This window comes from Hyaena hyaena, unplaced genomic scaffold (genome assembly GCF_003009895.1).
Source record: "Hyaena hyaena isolate Hyena2069 unplaced genomic scaffold, ASM300989v1 scaffold_134, whole genome shotgun sequence".
Taxonomy (NCBI): domain Eukaryota; kingdom Metazoa; phylum Chordata; class Mammalia; order Carnivora; family Hyaenidae; genus Hyaena; species Hyaena hyaena.
In genome coordinates this window covers 764,254-780,628 of record NW_024080766.1, presented here as the reverse complement: position 1 = coordinate 780,628, position 16,375 = coordinate 764,254, and the positions used below count along the sequence as shown (strand labels likewise).

Below are 16,375 nucleotides of genomic sequence, written 5' to 3'. Positions count from 1 at the left end.
CTTTTGGCAGAGACAGAGCTCCGAGGCTTAATCCCTCTCCGTTTGTGGGAAGGGGGAGTTCCGAGTAGAGGCCTGGTCTGTGCGGGTAAGCCCGGCAGCTTCTCAGGACAAGGGCCAGACGAAGTGAGGGCCCCGGCCAGCTGCCTTCGTCCCGACTCCCTGGTCACTGGCTGTTGGCATCATGTGGGTCCTTGAACCTCCTGCCAGGAGCCCCGGTGAGCAGGCCCTGACCAGGGGTCCCCGGGGGGGGGACAGGGTGAGCAGGCCCTGACCAGGGGTCCCCGGGGGGGACAGGGTGAGTGGACCCGACCAGGCGGCCCCCGTGTCCTGGGGGGGCGGTGGTGTACCAGGCTGCCTCCCTGGTGGGAGGGGTGAGGCATCGGTGCAAGTCTCAGCCTAGGTCTCCCGCCCCTGCGCCTCTGGCCGCCTGAGGTCAGGCCCTGGTGAGCCTTGGGCTTGTTTTCTTTCTGTTCCTTGGGCGGCTTCTTTTTGAGGAACGGTTGGGGGAGGAGACGGAGGCGCTGCCCCGAGTCCTGTGTGGTCTGGGGGGCGCTGACTCTCCTGCGTCCCTGGCACGGCACGTGGCTCCTCGTGGGGGCGGGGAGCTCGCGGACGCCTCTGGCCGTGTGGCCGGGGGGCAGAGAGTGTGGGGGACAGGGAGCTGGGGGCCGTCAGGGCTGTGCCGCTGAGTCTGTGTCCATTCGGTGGGGGTGGTGCGCGTGTGGGTGGCGTGAGCCGGGACTTCCTACAGGGCACTGGCCACGGCTGCTCCCGTGTCCTCATGGGTGCCTCAGTTTCCCTGCCAGGAGCTGGCCTGTCGCAGGGGTGGCGGTGATGTCTCGGCTCCGCAGTCACTGGGGAGGGATCGAGTTGGGCCGAAACCAGAGGAGTAGCTGAGGGTCAGTCTTGGGTTTCCTCCTCGCTGAGCCGCGGGGTCTGCGCCACCGCCAGACGGGAGCCTGTGTGGTAACAGGAGCCGTCCCAGGAGGCGGCTGAGGGCCCGGTGCCCCTGGCGGAATCGCACCAGCCCCTCCTCGGGCCCCAGGTCAGCAACTGCAGGCCCTGACGTCGGGGAGGTCGCGGGAGAGGTCAGACCAGAATCGGCAAACAGCCGAGTGACTGATGGGAGTGGGGACCCGCCCGTTCCCTGCGCGGGGCGCACCCCTTTTCCGGGAAAGTCTGTGAGGCCTTCAGAGCTGTGGTCCCCAGAGATGCCCCACGGGCCTGTGTGTGAGTACGTGGGGAGCGAGCGTGTCTGCTTTTTTTGTGTCCGTGTGCATGTGATTGTGCACATGTGTGGTCCATGTCTGTGCACATGAGTGTGCCCCTGTGCCGTTCCTGTGTCGGTGCGTGTGTGAGTGTGCACACGGGTGTGTGCGGGGTCTTAGCCTGGTCTCTTGTGCGGCAGTAGCGAGTTGCTGTGGTGGCCGTGGTCCGGGGTGAAGGTGGCTGTCCGAAGCCTGTGTGACCCCTTCTCCCAGAGGTCCCCGAGGCGGTCCCCAGGAGACTCCCTGCTTTTGGAGCTGCGGGCACGTGGGAGGTGGTGGGCGCCTGGGGGACTGTGCCTGGTCAGTGAGGCTGAGTGGGCTGCTCCTGGACCTGGGTCGGCTTTGTCCCTGAGGCCACGCCACCCTTCTGACCACGAGGCTGCTAACGGGCGTCTGCTGGTTTTGGGTCACACCTGGTGTCACGTGGTGCTGGGGTCAGGATGCTTCTGATGCTTTGGAAGTGAGGGCTCTGTCCTTGCAGGGAGGCCCCCCTGCGACCCCTCAGGGGTGCTGGGCTCCATGTGGCCAGCCAGGTGCACACGGGTGTCACTCGTGTGTGGGTGGACCCAGCACTAGGGCAAATCATGCCTCCATCCTGCATCAGGGACCCCAGACTGGAGCAGAAGTGTGACATTGGCCTCAAATAAAGAGATTTGGTTTTGGTGGTGCACTGGGCATAGGGTGAAGGAGACCAGGTTAAACTGATGAGTCTGTGTGGAACTTGGGAAGGAGTGTCTCGGGCATCCGTCCGCCCCCACTCCCCTCCCAGTCGTGGCCCCGCAAGCCAGGGTGGGCGGGCTCAGCGGGCACCTGAGGAGGCCCTTGGCCAGGCCGGGGCCGCGGGCAGGAAGGGCGTCCGCTTTCCCGTCGGCCTCGGCTCTCTTCCCTGCGGAGCACACGCGTTCCTGAGACGGCCCTTCCTTCCGCTTTCCTGGAGGCCCGGGGTGGGAGAGGCTGGGGCGCCGTCCCAGAGCAGGGTGCGGAGCGGGGTGAGCGGCCGTCTGTGGCCGGGCTGTGTGGGTGGTTCTTGCCCTCGTGATATTTCCTCTCGTTTCGACACGGAGACGGTTTCTGTTTTAGCCAGAAATGTGCCGTGAATATCACAGGGACTCTGACCTGAGCCTGGCAGAGGCTGGACACGGAACTCCCCCTCCGCCCCAGGAGGGGCCTGCCGGCTTGGATTCCGGAATGCAGGGTCCGGCACTGGCCCCGGATGTGAGCACGGAGTGCATGCAGGGGGCAGGGCCCGGCGTCAGGAATCAGCCAGGGACGTGGAGCCTAGAAAGCCTTCATTCCGGACGTAACAACTTCAGAGAGGTCCTGGCCACGGGGGACGCTCCGGGGTCTGGCACCGGCTGCACCAGCGGGTCCCAGGGGTGGGGGCGACTCCACCCTGCTGGAGGTGCCCTGCGTGTCTGGGGTCCAGCAGAGCCGAGGAGAGCCTGTGTTTGGGGGCAGGAGGGGGTGGCCGCCCACCCTCACAAGGGAATCTCTGCCCTTCCCTCCAGAGCGGGTCAGGGAGAGACGCTGGTAAAATCCCAGATGCAAAGCCCCTGGCGGAAGGAGGCGGGGACATTGTGAGGCTCACTCAGGAGACTCGGCTGGACGGCTGGACGCTGTAACCCGAGAAGGGCCAGGGACGCAGTGGGGGTGGCCCTCGGGGCTGCTGTCGCAGGAATGGGGGCTGTGAGCTCCAGCCGGTAGCCGACCACCCGGTCTAGGCTCTGGACTCCCCGTCGGTGGCCGGCCTCCCTGCCTCCCTGCCTCCCTGCCTCCTCGAGCCCCCGCCTCCCTTTCCTGGGGCATCGCCGCCCAGCCTGCTGCGTTTGCGCAGTAACGACAGGAGCCTGGAGAGTAACCAGATTCAAGCTTGCGGGGGAGGCGCTGTCTGCCAGGATGACCTTGCCCCGGTCACATCCCGTCTTCCCTGACCTGGGCGTGGCATCACAGTCAGAGCTGGCGGGGGTGGGGGGGGTCGGGGGAAGGCCTGCGGGCGAGTTCTGTGCCCAGCTGGGCGGTTACGCAGGCCTCAGGAGGGCGAGGCAGAGCCCCCGGGTGGGTGTGTGTCAGTGCTGCGGGGAGACGGGGTGGCTTTCAGGGCACGCGTGTTGGGCTTTTTGCGTTGAGCTGACGAGGTGAGGACGTGGCTTCGTCTGAAGCAGCCTGCACAGGACGGGGACAAGGAAAGCACGGTTGGCCAGGGCCTCGCTCCCTGCGCCCACCTGTGCCCCGTCCAGGGTGCAGTTACTTCCTTAAGCCTTGAGTCCTGTACCAGCAGATGCCAGCCATCTGGTCCGTCGCTGGGAGAGCTCGTGCGTGGTCTCGGTCCCGGGCCAGGGCAGCTCACCAGGTGTGTGTTCCGTGGAGCAGGTGTAAGTGTGCACGGTGGCTGACGGTGGCTGAGGCTCCGCCGGGCTGCAGAGAGGAGCGATCCCTGAGGCACTGGTTTCCGCGGACATCTCTTGGGGGGGGGGGCGGAGCTGGTGTAGGGGCGTTACCAGGCCCATCCTGCACTCTGTGCGGGGGGCGGAGGCAGGGGCTGCTGGGCAAGCTGGGGGCAGGCCAGGGTGGCTGGGAGGTGGGACGGCCCCTTCCCTGCTCGGCGGCTTCCTGGAGGCTCGCACACAGCTGCGTGTCCAGAGCCCTCTGCTGGGCTCACGGGGCTCACTGGGCTCTGCGGGCTATGGCTCGGCCACCTGCTTTTGTCAATAAAGTTTTATTGGCACGTGGCCCTGCTGCCTGGCTCCAGGTGCTTGTGATGGTACCGTGGCCTTTTACAGAGGAAGTGCTGGACTTGTACTTCCCTCACTTGCATCTGTCCTGGCATTAGCACGCTTGAAGGATCTGGATCAGGAGGTTTGTAGAATGCCACAGAATTTATGTGTGGCCGTTTTCTTGGGGTGGTTTTCAGGAGAAACACTTTGAGGCAGGAATGCCACGGGGTGTCCCATCATGATGTGGCCTGCGTGGCCCTAGATGACCCTGCTACTGGACATCTCACCTTTGTGCTGACCGTACAGGGACCTGCCCCTCTGTCTTTCACTCATTGGCCTCCGGGTTTCGCAGATTTTTGCCTGAACCTTTCACGTGGTGGTCACGAATGGTGGTCTGATGCCCGTGCGCCGGCGATCGTGAATGGCTCCTGCCTGTGTGTTTCCCGGGCCTCAATTCTTAAATTTTCTGTCTGTGGTTTCTTCAAGATAAAACTTGCTTCTTTACATATGAGTGAGCCCTACATTGCGGCAGCTTCTCTGGCTTTGCTTTTTAATGTTTGTTTAGTTTTGAGAGAGAGACAGAGCTTGCAATCATGCAGGGAGGGGCAGAGAGAGGGGGACAGAATCTGAAGCAGCCCCAGGCTCTGAGCTGTCAGCACAGAGCCTGATGCGGGGCTCGAGCTCATGAACCACGAGCTCATTACCTGAGCTGAAGTCAGACACTTAGCCTACTGAGCCACCCAGGCGCCCCTCAACAGATGGGTTTTAAAGTGATGTCCGTAAAGGGGCAGCAAGTAGTGTTTCCATTCTCTGTACACGCGGGTGAGCCAGAGCGGGTCCCCGAGGGGCAGGAGGTGGGAGTGGAGCTTGCCAGGGACGGTGTGGAGACTAGTCCTGTGCCCTCGAGGCCGGCAGGCAGGGGTGGGGCCATCCCTCATCACATGGCCCTCTGCTTCACCGCTTTACCGCGGCCCCGGAGGATGCTGGGAGGCTGGGCTGCCATTGGCCTGTCTGTCCTCTGGTCCTTGTTGTGTGAATGACAAGGGACAAGCCCAGGTGCACGGCCTCCCCAGCTCCGGTGGGTGTTGGCCAGCGGAGGACCCCTGCCCTCTGGGGTGGGGCTGGGGAGTCCAGCTGGCACGGGGAGGGGGTTTGCTTCGAAACCCAACACGCGGCTTCGGCAGCCGCTCTGTACCCTGCTTGTGCACAGACAGATCAGGCCCTGGGGTCACGGTTTTCTTTGTTCAGAGTTTGATTGTAACCTATTCTTCCTTGAAAAATGTGAAGTGGAATCAGTGTATTTGGAGGAAAAAGCAGTGAGAGGAAGCTTCAGACTTGTTGGGGACAGTGGGTGACTTTGGAGTGCCTGGGGGGTGGTGGGGACCCTGGGGCGGGTGCTGCGGAGGCCCACGTAGCCAGCCCACACTTTCCTCGAGGGAGGGCAATTCTCATGGCAGCTTCCTTCTATTTGAATATTTCCTAATTAAGTTATATATATATGTATGTTTATTTAGTGTTGAGAGACAGAGCATGAGCAGCAGAGGGGCAGAGAGAGAGGGAGACACAGAATCTGAAACAGGCTCCAGGCTCTGAGCTGTCAGCGCAGAGCCCGACGCGGGGCTTGAACCCACTAACCGTGAGATCATGACCTGAGCCGAAGTCGGAGGCTCAACCCACTGAGCCATGCAGTCATCCTGCTTGATAAGTTTTTTTGCTCTCACTGTAGAGTTTGTAGAAGCTGTGAGGATGCAGAGTCTCTGGGGACCCGTTTTCTGTCCCCTCCGCTGCCCTGTCTCTTCCTGAGCCGCTGTGGGAGGTGCCTCTCCTGGAAACAGGCGGTTTTCTCTCTATTGCGGCTCTTCCTCTGGCTTCACCAGTCGGCCCAGCAGTGTCCTTTTATCAGAGAACCTAGGCCATGTGCTGCTCTCCACTGCCCCGTCTCTGCGCTGTCCCTGCTTCTGGAACATTCCATGCCTGTCTTTGCCCTCTGGGGAGTCACGTTCTTGAGGGGCCACTTCTGTGCTTGTCTGGCGTTGTCTAGGCTTCCGGGTGAAGTCACCAGTCACAAGTGTTCTCCCTGGGTGTTGGCTGGCTTGTGACCCTGGTGTTAACCTTGACCTTGGCTAGGTCAGTGGGCTGGCCTCTCCCCCAGGGCATGCTTGCCTTGTGATGTGGAGATGGTCTGGTGCTAGTGGCCGCAGCTGTCATTCCTGTGGTGAGTTCTTCCTCCCCATCCCTCCCTGTGGGTTTGCGGGGATGCAGCGGGCGGGTGTGTGTGTCTGTCCCCTGTTCACACGCGTGGGACTTGGCATGTGTACTGTGACCTTGGACGCAGATTGTTTGGGGGTGGCCAGTGGGAGCCCCGTCACTGGTGCTCCGTCCCTTTGACGAGTGCTGGGGCCTCCTTGGCCTCAGGGAGGCCAGACGGGTACACGGTTAGAGGTGAACAGCCCCCCAACCGTCTGCCCCGGCAGCGAGGCTCAGGTGTCCGCGCACACTCACCCAGATCTCTGGAAAGGGGCCCCCCTGCCAAGGGGCCCGGTCTCCTTAGTTTCCTGGGTCTGTAGCACAGGATTCAGTCTGGTGCAGGGCACTTGGGCCGCTCCTGCAAGCCCCCGTTGGGGGTGAGTATGGCGTTCAGTGGAATACGGTCGTGTATTCCATTTACTGTTCTGTCCGTCTTTGTTCCTGTCTTTTCTTTCTCTACGTGTGAAACGTGGACACGGTCAGAGGCCACCCGAGGAGGCGCTGGTGCCGCGAGCTCGGGCTGAGGTCTGGAAGAAGACGTGGGGCGCAGACCACAGACTGACGGGGCCAGCGGTGGCTCTTGGAGGGGGAGGGCCGGTCTGCCTGGGGCTGAGGGATTCTCTGCTGCTACGGCATGGCGTGCCGCTCTCCTGCCCCCTGTCACCTTGAGCCGCCACGGGGATGGGCCGGTGGACGCCCCCCGCGCTGCGGGTGCCTGAGGGGGACGGTGGCCCTCCCGTCTTGTGGGGCTTCTGTCAGAAGGTTGGACTGTGGCGGGTCACCCCGCAGGGCCTGCCGTGCGTCTGGCCCCGTGCCCTGGGGTCTGAGAAAGCTGCCTTTGGAGACTTTCCTGGTGTCCCTGCTCTGGGCCACACCGTCTGTCAGGGACGGTGTCCGGAAGAGGCGTGGGGATGGCATGACCCCCAGGCTGAGTGGCCGGGGCAAGACCTGTGACCCGCTGGGATCCGGGGGCCCGGACACGCAGTGAGGGCCCTGCTCCTGGGAAGGGACGGCGCGGGCCCAGGAGTCCCGTGCGGCTCGCGGGGACGGCGCGGGACTTGCTCCTGGCAGGAGGCTGCCCCGGGCCCCTCTCCCCGAGCCCCGCAGGTGGCGCCACGTGCCCTCCCGGAGGCTGAAACCCTGTGCTGTGACACGCTCTGTGCTTTCCTCCTGGCGTCCGTGGACACCGTTCTGTGTGCACCAGAGCCCAGGATCTGAACCTTGGGCAGACCTTCGCTGTGGGCTGTGTGGTCTGGAGAACCCTGTGGCCACCAGTGGGCTGCGTGGTCGCCGAGCGGCCTTTTTACTCCAACTTTATTGTCGGAAGCGCCGCGGGTCTCGGTCTGGGGCTGTCTGGTTACCGCAGGTTTTGCACCGCGGCTGTGCCCGCCTGGACCCGCCCCTGCGAGCTGCACTCCCAGGACGGGGCGAAGTCGGCAGCGTGCCTTTGCTCTGAACACGTTACTGGTGAGGTTGATGTGTTCACGTGTGTCGGGCGTATACGTTCTTGTTAAAGCGCGTTGTGGCCCTGGAGAAATAGGTGAGGGGCGGGCGCCGCCGCAGCTACTGGTCCGCGGCCCCGCCTGCCCTGCGATGGGCCCCGTCCATGGTGCAGGGGCGGGGGAGGGGCGCCGTGCCCAGGGGCGGGGCACCCGGTGGCAGGGCCACGACCCTGGCTTCAGGAACGGAAGTCAGGTCGCCGGCCCGTGTGCGGCAGGCAAGGGGGCACCTCTGCTCCCTCGGTGCCTGCTCCTTCTGCAGACCCCGTGGGCACCAGGATGCGCCCCTGCTGGCCCGTGTGCAGCCTTGCTGGTGGAGCTGAGGTGCCCTGGCCTGCCCTGGGCCTCCGTGTGGGCACCAAGGCCTCGTGGTGCAGCCCCCGCAAGGCGTGCGGACCGTCCCCCTGCGGCCAGCCTGCTGTCTGGGAAGCGGAGCTGTCCCGTGGGGGCTCCCGGGGGTGGTACATGACACCCCTGTCTGGCATGCAGCCTGGGCCTTGCTGAGTCGTGGGAAGTGCAGTTCTGTGGAGGGTCAGGGTCATGCCTGCGGGATGGGCTGTGTGTGTGTGCACACCCAGGGGTGGGGGGGCCAGGGTCCTGCCTGCGGGACGGGGTGTGTGTGTGTGCACACCCAGGGGTCGGGGGGCCAGGGTCCTGCCTGCGGGACGGGGTGTGTGTGTGTGCACACCCAGGGGTCGGGGGGCCAGGGTCCTGCCTGCGGGACGGGGCGTGTGTGTGTGTGCACACGCAGGGGGCGGGGGGCCAGGGTCCTGCCTGCGGGACGGGGGAGGGTGTGCACACGCAGGGGGCGGGGGGCCAGGGTCCTGCCTGCGGGACGGGGGAGGGTGTGCACGTGGCGGCTGTAACTGGGCTGCTGCAGCGCCTGTGTGTGCCTGGTCCTGGGCCCAGCTCCCAGGATGGTGTGACTTCCGCACGTGGGGCGTTGATCCCCGGGGACACGGGGGTCTGACCTGTGGGCAGTACTTTCCCCGCCTGGGTCCCTGTGAGAGGCAGCCCTTCCCACCCCACCCACCCGCCTGTCCCTTCCCGGCCTTGCCCCTGCTCCAGCTGGGACAGGGGGCTCCTCTGTTACCAGCCCTTCACTCTGTTCTTGATCTTTCATGTGGGGAAACTGAGGCAGGGAGGGCTGGGCTGCCCAGGCACCAGACCCTGGGCGAGGCGTGCGGCCTTGCAGCTTCCTGAGCAGCCAGGCCTGGGCCGCAACCCTGAGGACCATCTCTGCGGGGGCGGCAGGGTCACACGCACGCCTGCCGGTGACATGTGTGTCTGTCCCCGCAGCCCCGAGCCTGCCTGGGGGAGGGCGGAGCCTCCTGGTGTCTCACGGGGGTCCCCCCAGGCTTTCGGGGCGGGGCTGGGCACGTGGGGTCTGCAGCGGCCCCTGCCTCCTCCAGCTGCTCCTGAACCTGACCCCAGCGCTTTCCCCACCAGGAGATGGAAACTCGCGAGAAAACAGCCCGTTTATCAACCACGTGGAGGTGGAGCCCGAGAGCTTCTTTGAAGGAAAGAACATGGCGCTGTTCGAGGTGACGCACGCTTCCTTCTGTAGAAAGTGTGAGGGCCGAGGCTTTAACTGGGTCACATACAGGGCGAGGCCCCGAGACCCCTCGGTCTGGTGAGGACCTGGGGGGCGGGCGGAGGGCCGGCCTCCCGATCGGACGGCGTGTGACCTGGGCCCCGACCTCTGCTCCTGACCCCGACCGGGGACCTGGTGTGCGGCGTCCGGGGCGGCAGGGGCCCGCCCCAGCCCTGCGGCCCCGCGTGTGCAGCGGGAAAGAGCAGGGCCGCGCTGGGCGTCACTGCAGCGGGCTCGGCGACCCGGGTAACTGACCCGCAGCGCGGCCCCGACAGGAGGAGATGGACAGCAATCCCATGGTGTCCTCCCTGCTCAACAAGCTGGCCAACTACACCAACCTGAGCCAGGGCGCCGCCGAGCACGAGGAGGACGAGGACAGCCGGCGGCGCGAGGTCAAGGTGGGCCCCCCCCCCCCCCCCCCCCGGCCCTCCCCGCCCCCTTCCCCTCCCCCGCCCCCGCCCCCATCCCGGCCCTTCTCCCCATCCCTAGTCCCAGGAAAACACTACTTTTTGTCTCTCTTCTACATGAGGCTCAGTTAAGGGTGGAAAGGGGCTTTTTTCGACCTTCCACAGTGATCATTTCCCTCGGCTCTTGGCTCTGCCAGTGCTGCCCGGAGGTTCTGTGCCTCGGTCATGAAGCAGGGCAGCGGCCGGGTCAGCAGGGCGGAGCTGGCGTGGGGCCCGAGCTCCTGGCCTCCCCTCGAGGGTTCCTGCAGCTGGGTGTGTAGCATGGGGGCTCCCCGCCCGCCCCCCTCCTCTGCGCGCCCTGCCCATGGCGCCAGCCCTGGTGCGCAGGGGCCCGCTTGTTCCCCACGTCCTGCCTCCACCCTGACCTTGGCTGTCAGGAAGTCGGGTCACAGAAGGCACCTCTTACTGCAGACCGGCAGGAAAGATTCTCCCGTTCCCTGGCTGCTTGGGCCGCTTGGGCACGTTTGCTCTGTTTGCCAAGTGCCACTTACTTAGCCTGGAGTGAGAGACGTGGGGCGTGTGGACCGCCTCCCCAGCCCTGGCCGCCCTCCTGGGGGCGGGAGCAGTGCCCTGAAGGGCCCTCCCCGGCCGCCAGGAGCCCGTGGCTGCCACGGTCACAGGGCACCTGCTGATGGGTGTGCTGGTGCTTCCCACGTGCGCCGGGCGCTGCCTGTGGCCTCACAGGCTCTTCTCTGCTCCAGACTCTGGAGCCACAGGCGTTTTCTGGGCAGGCAGCACACGTCTGTCCCTGTCCCTCTGTCTGTGTGCTGGAGCTGATACGGTGCCCGCTGCCTCCAGGAACAGCTGCTTCGCGGTCGTGGGCCTGGGTGTGCTTGCTTCCTGGGACCCGCTTTGGCCCCCGCCGGCTCCCCCGCGGTCCCCAGGCCCCCCAGCTCAGCCCAGGGCGCCCTAGCCTCCCCGTGCACGGAAGCGCAGCCCAGACCCTCCACGTGGTTTTTGTGGCGATACAGTCTAAATGCCCAGCTCAGGGAGCCTGTACAGCACGTGGCTCGGACCTGGCAGCTCAGCTGTCTGGCCTGTGTCCCCTGGAGGCGCCAGGGCAGGTGCTGCAGGCTGGATTTCAGTCACAGGAGGGACCCAGCCGCGCCGTGACCCTCCGCACACCCGCTGTCACCAGGTGGACATACTCTGGGACGGATCAGCCGCCCCACTTAGGACTGATCAGGTCCTCTGGGTGTGGATGCCCGGCCTTGGTACCCACCCCCACCGCGGCAAGGGCTCGAGCTCCCGGCCGGCCGGGCCGATCTGTCAAAGCTGCCTGTAGGCGTGAACGGGAGACCCTTCCCTGGCGACCTGGGATCCTGCCAGCTGCTGGGCGCAGAGCAGCGGGCACCTGCGTCAGCTGGGGGGTGGCTGCCTGGTGCTTACCCTTGAATGAGAAGCCGCTGCCTGCCTGGCACCACCCTTCCTTGGCCAGTGTGTTCCCAGTTTACACAACTGGAAGGTCCCTGAGTCGCTCCACGCCTGCCCTGTGGCCACCCGAGGGGGCGCACAGAAGCCAGGCACCCCGTGGGTGGGCAGGCCTGGGCCTTGTGTTAAGAGGGAGCTGAGCGTCCCAGGCATTAAGATGCCCACATGCTCGGGGGTGCCCTTGGGATTTTGCCCAGGCTTGGAGGGTCCCACGGGCTCTGGGCCCTGCCCGTCCAGGCTCGTCGGGGCAGGCGTTCTGTGCAGAGGCCCGTCCTGGGGCCCTGAGCCCGAGAACCGCCTGCAGGCCCTTGGTGGCAGCCTGTTTTCATTCGCAGGAAATGATTTCAAAGCAGATCTTCCCCAGTTTCTTGGTTTTGTTTGTTTTTAATTCACCTGGACTTGAGACGTTTTTCCTGTTGAACATCATCTCGCCTTTTCAGACAGCCTTTCAGCCTCGAGTCTCGGTGGGCCCGCTGACCGTGGCATCGTGCCGGCAGTCAGACCGCCTGGACTGGGACCCTGGCATTGTCTGCCCGGCCGGTGTGCTGAGCCACGGGGGCGCCCAGACTTGCCCGGCCTCCGCTGGACAGGGCCCCGCCCTGGTCCTCAGCGGCGACGTGGTCCTCCCCGGAGGCCTGGCTTCCTGGGACCCGCGAGGCCCGTGCAGCTGGAGCGTGTAGCCCCACAGCTTCCCTCCCTCGCTCTTCTGTCCCGGGGGCCCTGGGGCAGGGCCGCGGGTCTGGCCGCCTGCAGGTGCTGGTCCAGCCTCCCCGAAACAGGAACTGCCGTGCTTGCTTTCAGAGCCCGCGCATGGGCACCTTCATTGGCGTCTACCTGCCCTGCCTCCAGAACATTCTTGGCGTGATCCTCTTCCTGCGCCTGACGTGGATCGTGGGGGCGGCTGGTGTCCTGGAGTCCTTCCTCATCGTGTTCATGTGTTGCACCTGCGTGAGTGACTGTAGGTCCCCGGGCGGGTGGCGTGCGGACCTCAGGGACCCATCCGTGTCGATGGCTGGGGCTTTCCGGGGACGCTGTGCCCAGACCCCAGGGCTCATGCCCAAGGGAAGCCAAGCTGTGTGGGGCCGGCCGGCCAAGGCTGGGCTAGTGATGGGCCACGTCTGTGGAAGGGCTCTGGGGTGCACGTCCTCTGTGTCCCGGGCACCTGCTCCCACAGCCTCTGCCCGACCTGCCTTGCTCTCACGGCAGGGACTGTAACAGGCTGTCCCGATCCCCCAGCGTCACCTGGAGGCCTCTGGCTGAAATTCAGACAACCAAGCGAGAGTCCCTTGACCTGGCCCCCTGGGGACCTGCCCGTGCCCTCCACGGCTTCACGGGCTGTGTTGTGGCTGCCTAAACTGTGTCCCTTCCTCCTGTGAGGTTGCTTTCACTTGAGGAACCTGGAAATTATCTGGAGTGATTGCCACAAAAACATATAAACCGGGAATAAGAGGAGAGGCTTCCTTAAGCAGCACATGTGCCCGGCAGGACACTTCGCCACACCCCCGGGCAGGGGGACACGTGGATGGGGCCCCCACACCCCCGGGCAGGAGGGGTCCTGCGAGGGTCTGCAGGAGCTCCGCCTCGGGGCTGAGTGGGAGATGAGGGGGAGCGTCCTGAGCCCGCGTGGCTGCTTGCCCGCAGTCCCTTTGTGATTGGGCCGGTGCGGCTTCCGACACGTTCTCTCTTTTGAGAGGCTCGCCTGTGTCTTTGCAGACGATGCTGACCGCCATCTCCATGAGCGCCATCGCCACCAATGGTGTGGTCCCAGGTAAGGGTGCCGGGCAGGGCGAGTGGGGGGCCGTGCTCCTCGCTTGGCGTCCCGGCCCAGGATGCACCGAGAGCTGGTGTCCTGGCGCCCCCCACGGGCATCAAGGCTGGGAACTTGCACACACTTGTCCGCCAGCGCCTGGCCTGACACTCGAGCCTGCTGTGAAATCGGGCTTCTCCGGGTGGGAACCCACGGAATACTTCCCGATACTCTGAGATCTCGCCTTTGTCCACTGGTCGGAGGTGCTGGCATTTTATGAGCTGATTCTTGCCTTTGGTTCTGAAGTTAATTTCCGCCAGACCCTCATTCTCTTTCTAAACCAAGTCATTTCTGAGGCTGAATGGGCGCCGCGGCAGGCAGTCCCTGCCCGGGAGGCTGGGGGCTCCCTCTCTTGGGGGCCCTGCCTTGACCTTGGAGCCCTGGAGTCACTGCTGTCCGTAGCGGCCTCCCCTGGGACAGGGTCGGTGAGCCCCAGGCGAGGAGGACAGGGAGCGGGTGCTGTGCTGTGTGACTCCATCTCCAGGTCGCGGGGAGGCTGCCCCGGCCCAGAGCCTCCCCCGGGGCAGCCGCGGTGTAGGCAGTGTAGACCCAGGGGCCTGCTGGCTGGGCCGTCTGGCGTGGGGCCCGGAGTCCGCTGTGGCGCCGGCGTGCTCTAGCGTGAGACGTGCTTGCGCGGCCCTGGCTTCCTTGGCCTTTTAGGGTCAAAGTGCACAGAATTGAGGGGTTGGGTCCACCGTCCGCAGCACAGCGAACAGGGCGACCCTCACCTGTTTCTGTGTCTGGTTTGCAGCCGGCGGCTCATACTACATGATTTCGAGGTCTCTGGGGCCTGAGTTTGGAGGGGCCGTGGGCCTCTGCTTCTACCTGGGCACCACCTTCGCCGGGGCCATGTATATCTTGGGGACCATTGAGATTTTTTTGGTAAGTGCTCTCTTTTGGGCTGGTTTTCCAGACCCCGAGGAGCCCAGCCCCTCACCCAGTCGCTCTGACACTGCCCCTCTGGGCTCCTGAAGGCTGGCTGCCTCTGTCTCCTCGGAGTGGCGTGACCCAGTGGCCTTGCCGGCTGCCCGGCGGGTACCTGCCCAGGTGATGTGCTTGCCAGGGCCGGGCCTTCAAGGCCTTCAAGGACGCAGGGCCATCAGGAGAGAGCTCGGCCAGGAATCTGTCCTTGCTGCCCCTCCCCGACTTATCTTGCACGTGCCCAGTAGGGCCTCCCAGATGGTATCATTGCCCTCGTGTGGTCGAGCCCGGTGGCCCTGGCCCCGCAGGCTGGGCTGGGGGCGCCGCCCAAGAGCAGCCTCCACAACACCAACCCCGGCGCAGCACCTCTGTGAGCCTTTCTTTTCCGCTCCCGTGCCTCGGCGGCAGCTCCCCAGGGCCCACCGTGAATGGATGCTGGGGGGCTGGGGGCCCCAGTGCGGGAGGGAGCCCAGCGCCAAGCCCCGCAGACCAAGGTGCCTCCCCCGCGGGGCCGTCTTCCAGGCAGGGGAGGTCGACGTCCCTCCTTGACCCCTTCGCGCTGTGCCCCGCAGACCTACATCTCCCCCAGCGCAGCCATCATCCAGGCGGAGGCGGCGGGCGGCGAGGCCGCGGCCATGCTGCACAACATGCGTGTGTATGGGACGTGCACGCTGGTGCTCATGGCCATGGTGGTCTTCGTGGGCGTCAAGTACGTCAACAAGCTGGCCCTGGTGTTCCTGGCCTGCGTGGTGCTGTCCATCCTCGCCATCTACGCCGGCGTCATCAAGACCGCCTTCGACCCCCCAGACATCCCGTGAGTGCTGCACACATGCAGCTTCTCTCCTCGGCCCGGGGCCGTGGCCGCATGGCCGGGGTCGGGAGCAGCCGCCAGGACGCTCGTGCGCCTCTGACATCTGTGAGGACAGGATGGGTCTGGCGGAGGTCGGGGTGCACAGGGTACTGGTGGCCCCGAGGACGGTCAGGCGTCACTGAGCTCCTGGGGTGGCCTGTCCTCAGTGTGCCCGGCTCCCCTCGTCCTCACAGAGCCCCCATGAGCGTTCCTTTCTTGACCTTCCTCTGGATGTGGATGCCAAGTCCCAAGGTCACAGCCAGTGATTGAGCCACGGTGTGTCCGGTGCTCAGACACCAGGCCGGTCAGATGGGCCCAGCACCCACAGGGCGGGTCTAGGGGGAGCCTGATGGGGTGCATGGCCGCTGGCACCAGCCCCCAGCTTCTCCACACGGAGGGGGTGCCTGTGTCAGACGCCCTCGGGCTGGGCTCACGCTGTGAGGAGCCCGTGACCCGGGACTGTGGTCTCGAGGGGCTGTTGGGGTCCTGTTTCAACCCCCACCCCCACGGCTCACGCGGCGTTCCCATCCCACAAAGTGGGGTATCAGGGTGATTTAGCGGCCCCCGGCCCCGGTCGCCCGAGAAAAGCAGTCGTAGTTTCAGAAGTGGTCCCAGCCCCTCACGCCCGGCCGCCCGCCCTAGGGTCTGCCTGCTGGGGAACCGCACCCTGTCGAGACGTGGCTTCGACGTCTGTGCCAAGGTCCACACCCTGAACAACAGCACGATGCCCACGGCGCTCTGGGGCCTCTTCTGCAACAGCTCCATGCCCAACGCCACCTGTGACGAGTACTTTGCCCAGAACAATGTCACGGAGATCCAGGGGATCCCCGGCGTGGTCAGCGGCGTCTTCCTGGGTGAGTGTCCCCGTGTTCCGGGTGGGGCCCCGCCTCCCTCCCCCACAGCCGACCCGCCGGGCGGCTGTCTGTCGTCCCCAGAGCTGCCGTCACCACAGAGGGTGCAAAGCCCACAGATCCGTAGACTCTGTTTCTAGGAGTTTGCCACTACTGCACAGGAACTTTCCAGGTTCTCAGCGGAACTCGCAGGGCTTCTCCGTTTCTGTTCTTCTGGGAGACAAACTTCGCGTCTTCCTGTGAAGTTGGAGCCCGTGGGAGCTCAGGAACCCTTTGCCACCAGCCGCGTCTGCTGGGGCCTCTCTGAGTCAGGACCTCCGAAGGTTCCGGAATGCTGTTACTGCCCTGTTGTTGCTGCAGATAACCTGTGGAGTGCGTATGCAGACAAAGGGGCGTTTGTAGAGAGGAAGGGCACACCGTCGGTGCCCGTGCCAGAGGAGAGCAGGGCCAGTGGCCTGCCCTACGTCCTCACTGACATCATGACCTACTTCACCATGCTGGTCGGGATCTACTTCCCCTCTGTGACGGGTGAGCCCCCCCCCCACTCTGCGCACTCGGGCCCTGGTCCCCTCACTGCACTCAGCCCACGACACTGGCTGCAGGCCTCTGCCCCCACGCCGCATGGGGTTCGGGCCTCTGCCCCCGCGCGCTGTGTGGGGTTCAGGAAGTGGCTTTGTCCCGAGCTCTCCAGAGAGGCTGGTGTCACTCAAAGGAACCGTGACAGTG

General features: G+C 65.1%; 1 protein-coding gene across 3 annotated transcripts in view; it reads left to right on the top strand.

Moving 5' to 3' along the window:
* SLC12A7 (solute carrier family 12 member 7) overlaps positions 1 to 16,375 on the top strand; it is a 37,266-nt gene that overhangs the window by 6,464 nt on the left and 14,427 nt on the right. For all 3 annotated transcript variants that reach the window (XM_039238012.1, XM_039238011.1, XM_039238010.1), the window contains exons 2-9: positions 9,178 to 9,272; positions 9,598 to 9,720; positions 12,022 to 12,168; positions 12,934 to 12,988; positions 13,779 to 13,909; positions 14,521 to 14,762; positions 15,441 to 15,652; positions 16,010 to 16,177. In XM_039238012.1, coding sequence (XP_039093943.1) covers positions 9,178 to 9,272; positions 9,598 to 9,720; positions 12,022 to 12,168; positions 12,934 to 12,988; positions 13,779 to 13,909; positions 14,521 to 14,762; positions 15,441 to 15,652; positions 16,010 to 16,177 — 1,173 coding nt within the window. The remainder of the gene's footprint in view (positions 1 to 9,177; positions 9,273 to 9,597; positions 9,721 to 12,021; positions 12,169 to 12,933; positions 12,989 to 13,778; positions 13,910 to 14,520; positions 14,763 to 15,440; positions 15,653 to 16,009; positions 16,178 to 16,375) is intronic.